Raw genomic sequence first — 5,092 nt, 5'->3', positions numbered from 1 at the left:
GCTGGAACAAAAGCATGGATGGAGTGTTTGTGTGAACTAATATAAATTCAAAGTAAACATCATTACATAAAAGGGTGCGGTCTTTTTTTTTTTTTTAGTTTTATTCATTTCAACCAGGCCGAATCCGGCCCGCGAGCCGTAGTTTGCCCACGGCTGTTCTGTACTCATTATACATACACATGTTTTTTTTAATCTTTCACTTCTCCTCTATAAAAATCAACTACAGTATTCACTATCCTACCCAAGAATATTTACCATTTTCTCTTCATATTCTGGGTCCATTTCCTTTTCAGATTTAGAAACTTTAGCAGCAATTTTGAGTTGAAATGGAGAAACGCTTTTCTAGAATTTCAAAGAAAATAAATCATCAAATTGCAAAGCAAGGCCTTAAAAGTGATCAACATTCTCATGTGAAGAAAGCAAAATTACTTAAATACTAAATAAATAAATAAATAAATAAATAAATAAATAAATAAATTAAAAATAAGTAAGTAAGAAGAAGGGAGAGAGAGAAACATCAATGATGAGAGAGAATTATTGATCAGCTAGCTGCCTCATGCACACCCCCTACTGGGGATTGAGCCCACAACTTGGGCATGTGCCCTTGACTGGAATTGAATCCAGGACCCTATAAAAAAATTCAAAGAATTGTGAAAGCCACAGCAACAATATTAAATAAAATAAAAACCAAAAGGAGAGCCCTGGCCCCCTGTGGTTCAGTTGGTTGACCACCAACCCTTGCGGGGAGAGGTTGCTGGGCACACGCCCTGGTTTCCGCTCTATCCCCAGTAGGGGGCATGCAGGAGGCAGCCAATCAAGGTTTCTTCCTCTCTTTCTCCCTCTTTCCCACTCTTTCTCCCTCTCTTCCTTTCCCTCTCTTTCTCTATCCCTCTCTCTCTAAAAATCAATAAAAACATATTAAAAAAACAAAAGAAGAAACATTGAACCATTTCGCCTATTTTTTCATTTAAAGCATAAGAAAATTTAATCATTGAATAGAAGATTTAAAATCTAGAATATACTTAAAATAATAACATAATAAATCTAGAATATACTTATATTATCAACCACAAACCAAAGAATTCAAGGAAAGTAAATATTAATACTAACACTTTATGTTAGTATTGGAAACAAGCCAGAGTTTCAGAAGAAAAAAAAATGTGGTTTCTGTTCCTGAAAAGACACTATGTCTTATTGTTTCCATATTCTAATTAGAATATTTAAACTTTTTAATGTAATAAAATTGATCATTTATATTTAAAATAATTAATTAGTACAGTTTAAAACTTTTGGCTTACGTTTTCTCCATATGGGAAGAAAACTATTTTAAGTATTTATATTACTTAAATATTTTGTAGAAGCAGTTTTTCAGGGCTATTAACTATTAACCTTTGGTATTTAAAACATTGTAATTTAGTGAAAACTAAAAAAAATCAGCTTTAATTTCATTTAAAAATACTGAAAGTATCTGGGGGCTTATCTCATGCATTCTATGCTTTGTAAAGACAAACTTGTAAATATAAATCCATATATAGAATACAAGTCCTTCCCTGCAAGAAATCAAGAAATAAAATAGTAAAAACATAAATCTACCCATTGGTACCAAATCTGAGAGTATTTCAATTTTAACACAGACTGCACATGTCAAAATACAAATCTGTTTGTGAAAATGAAAGAAATTATGTTCATTTTATCATGGTTTTTTGTCAACCTTTTCCTGAAAACTGAGATCATAAATCAAAAACAGAATGTAACCTTAAACATAAGAAAAACATGGCTCCAATATTTATTGTACATATCTCCCAAGATTTACTAAAATTTCTACTCTGTGAAAATCCAAACTAAAATCAGGAGATTTGATCCTGGTCATGATTCTACTTTGGAACACTGATATGATACTGTTCAGTTATTCTTAATCCAAATAACAGCCATCTTGATTTACAGCATCATATATATAATCTATACTAGTATGAGGTGTTTTGAATGTAATCCTGGATAGATAAGAACAGAAAACTGCTAAAATCCCCTCAACCACACACTTTTAAAATGTCGCATATACTATAAGTCCTTTTGTATTTTCAAAGCGACAATTAAAGGAAAATTGGGTAACAAACCCCACACTTTTATTATTCCTTGAAAAGCTATATGAAGTCATTTTCAAATTTCAAAACAGTGAAAATTACTTTACCTCATATATACAAATATATATCTAATAATGTGGGATTTATAAAAAATTAAGGCTTTAATATTAGAAAAACATTTTACTCATTACTTTTTTGTGCTTACCTTGCAGTAAAATACCATAAAATTTTAATTATATGCTAATTAAAATTCCTAATCTTGAACAGTGCTACTAAAAACTGCGGGCAATTACTTAATTGGCACTATCTTCCACAAGAAATTCTAAACCTACCCTCTACACCTTCTTATTTGTATACGTGTGTTTTCAAAAATATGCTTCTCATACAAGAAAAGATAAAAAGTGACTGTGCTATTCTAATAAATTCCTTATGGATTTTATCATCTGGTAATTGAGATGCCAGGAGAATGCAGCTTAAGGTCATCAAGATGCCTTGTCTTAAAAGATCATGACCTTTTTCTTGATGTTTTTATTACCAAAAAAACAGCTCCAGTTTACAGATTATCTAACAGTGAAGTTATCCAACTATCACTTAAATCAAAAAATGTTTAAAAACCAGAAGGTAAGCAAAAATACCTATCTTCAAAAAGTTGAAGAACCAGAAAATAAGCAAAAGTACCTCTCTGTAGCTAAATGTCACAAGTCAATCCACTAAATCTCATCTGCTTTATGCATCATGAAAATGCTCTCATTCAGAGCCTATTTTCTTTTACTTGATATACAATTCTTAGCAAGCTTAATAATCTGGCTTCCCATAGTAAAGAGAATAACAGCAGCAGCAAATGGCATGAGAAAGACCCCGAGAAGAAGGCACACTGTCAACAGTAAGAAGGGATAGCAGGAGCCCAGGACTAAAATGTGACTTCCGTGACTTCCACCACAGTAATGTCCCTTTTCCTTGGTGTTCAGGTGTAACTATTTCCCTCTCCCTGCTGCACCAATTGTATTTTTGTATTTTACAGTTACTGTCGATCTTTTACATCTACATCCATTGTCATAAAAAATTCTAACGAAAGTAGATGAAGTATTTAAAAAGTGATAGCTAACAACCTGACAATTGAGGGAGGAGGCTGAGAAATTATTGAAAAATCAACACAATACTGAAAGTGTCTGCGAGGTGGTTACTTAATTGAGGGAAACAACCTCTTAGATCTTAAATGCCTTTGTATAGAGTACAATAATTGATGAACATGAGGAAAAGGTTAATTTGCACTGTTAGTACACCATTTAAGGAGTCAAGGTAATATGTAATATATTTAGTGTTTTGTTTTGTTTTTTTTGGGGGGGGGGTACCAAATTAGTTTATTTGAAGAAATGGTACAAATGAGAAAAAAAAAACTTAAGTAGATGTTTTGGTACTATTTAAATGTCAAGGAAATTTTAAAATAAAAATAAAACGATGTAATGAGTAAAGTAGTAAACTTCAGATACCCAGAAAGTTCCTGCCATGCAGTATCTCGCTTCCCTATGCTGAGTGGACAAATAAGGTTCCATTATTAAGGCACTTTCTGATGAGGCTACAGAGCTCTTGAATATATATCAACTCAGTGTTTATTATACAGGCTATTTTCATTGATTCTCATTCTTTTCACAATTCAAAAAATGTATACAACATGGAAATTCAACAACCTTTACAGTCATACAAAAGGCAGTTTAGCAGTTACATTTGCCCAGCCTGGGAATAAAAGACATATTAGATGGGTTTCTGAATTTCCCAACATTTGATTTATATTGACACTTGGTACTTAGCCCAGCTTTAATCATCAATATTGTCTTACTGATCCAAGTATCACATGGATCTTAAAATGCATGTTTTCTACTGTTTTCATTTAGCACAATTGTCTTTCTGTTTAGTCAACCTTGTAACAGTAAAGTATGTCACTAAAGCAACTGCTGAATTTAAAATTATTCTAATTCATAGCAAAAGATGTAAATTTCCCTCAAAAGCTTTTCATTTGGTCGTAGTCTGATATGACGGTTCAGACAAAGCCACTTGAGATCTCTTAACCATAATTTTAATTACCCACCGTTTTTTAAACTGTGATGTCTATTCATAAACGGGGGAAAAAATCCACCCATAAATTATCTATTCTACAATGTTGTTATACATCAAAAATCCTTATGCCCCATCCTATTTCTATCTCAATTTTGCAATTCCTTTCATAGTTTTATTTGCAAGTCTCGATCCACATGAAATACGCCTTATGGAGATAATACATATTTTCTGGATTTGGCTTTAATACGTGTCTGAGCAGTTCCCTCGTGCATATTAGCAGCAGCTCATCCTGGCGAAGCTGGGTTTAGAAAAAAAAATTTTTTTTTAACCTGCCTGTGTCCAGGAGCCAGCAGCGCCTACTAGGAGAGGGAGGAAGAAACCCGAAAGGCTTGGGGCCGGATTGGGGGACCATTTGGGTGGCCCTGGAGTGAAACACTAAACCGTTGGGGGCGGGGCAGGAGAGGGTGAGGGTGCACACGTTGGAAATTTTCCTAAGCCCAGCGTCCAGGGTTCCTCAGTTTGGGATTTGAACTGGGGCGGGAGGGGGTCCGACTCAGAGACCTCCTTTTCTCGGGGTGACACCCCCCCCACCTCAGCAGGCGGGGACCCACCGAACAAGGGATGTGGTTTTTTCCCCTGCCACCCAAAAGGCCGAGATTGCCAATCAGGGCAGTAAAAGTCTCCCCGATCGTCCTCTGCCTCCCAACCACTGGCACCTTGAAATTCAAATTTGAAAAAATAAGCCCCAGCAAAACCCCTTTAGCGCGAGTGTGGGATTGAAGGGCCCAGATTTCCCAGGCAGAGGCCGACGGGAAGAGGGGGAGAGAGAGCGAGAGGAGAGGGAGAGGCGGAGGCTGGTTCCTGCACGGCCCCATCCCCCACCCCGCGCGTTACCCCAGTTCCGGGAATGCGAAGGGGGCTGGGGGCTGCTAAGGGGCTCCTGCCCCCCCGAGCCC

At 36.0% G+C, this 5,092-nt stretch overlaps 1 protein-coding gene across 2 annotated transcripts in view; it reads right to left on the bottom strand.

Moving 5' to 3' along the window:
* Nucleotides 1–4,703, bottom strand: part of SMARCA1 (SWI/SNF related, matrix associated, actin dependent regulator of chromatin, subfamily a, member 1) — an 88,065-nt gene extending 83,362 nt beyond the window's left edge. For both annotated transcript variants that reach the window (XM_006754647.2, XM_006754648.2), the window contains exons 1-2: nucleotides 4,698–4,703; nucleotides 256–342 (exon numbers count right to left, since the gene is read on the bottom strand). In XM_006754647.2, the coding sequence (XP_006754710.1) occupies nucleotides 256–282 (27 nt within the window). In that variant the 5' untranslated portion in view covers nucleotides 283–342; nucleotides 4,698–4,703. The remainder of the gene's footprint in view (nucleotides 1–255; nucleotides 343–4,697) is intronic.
* Between the last annotated feature and the right edge of the window lie 389 nt (nucleotides 4,704–5,092).

This window comes from Myotis davidii, unplaced genomic scaffold (genome assembly GCF_000327345.1).
Source record: "Myotis davidii unplaced genomic scaffold, ASM32734v1 scaffold913, whole genome shotgun sequence".
Classification (NCBI taxonomy): domain Eukaryota; kingdom Metazoa; phylum Chordata; class Mammalia; order Chiroptera; family Vespertilionidae; genus Myotis; species Myotis davidii.
The sequence above is the reverse complement of the archived record's forward strand: the minus strand, read 5'-3'. Positions and strand labels throughout refer to the sequence as shown.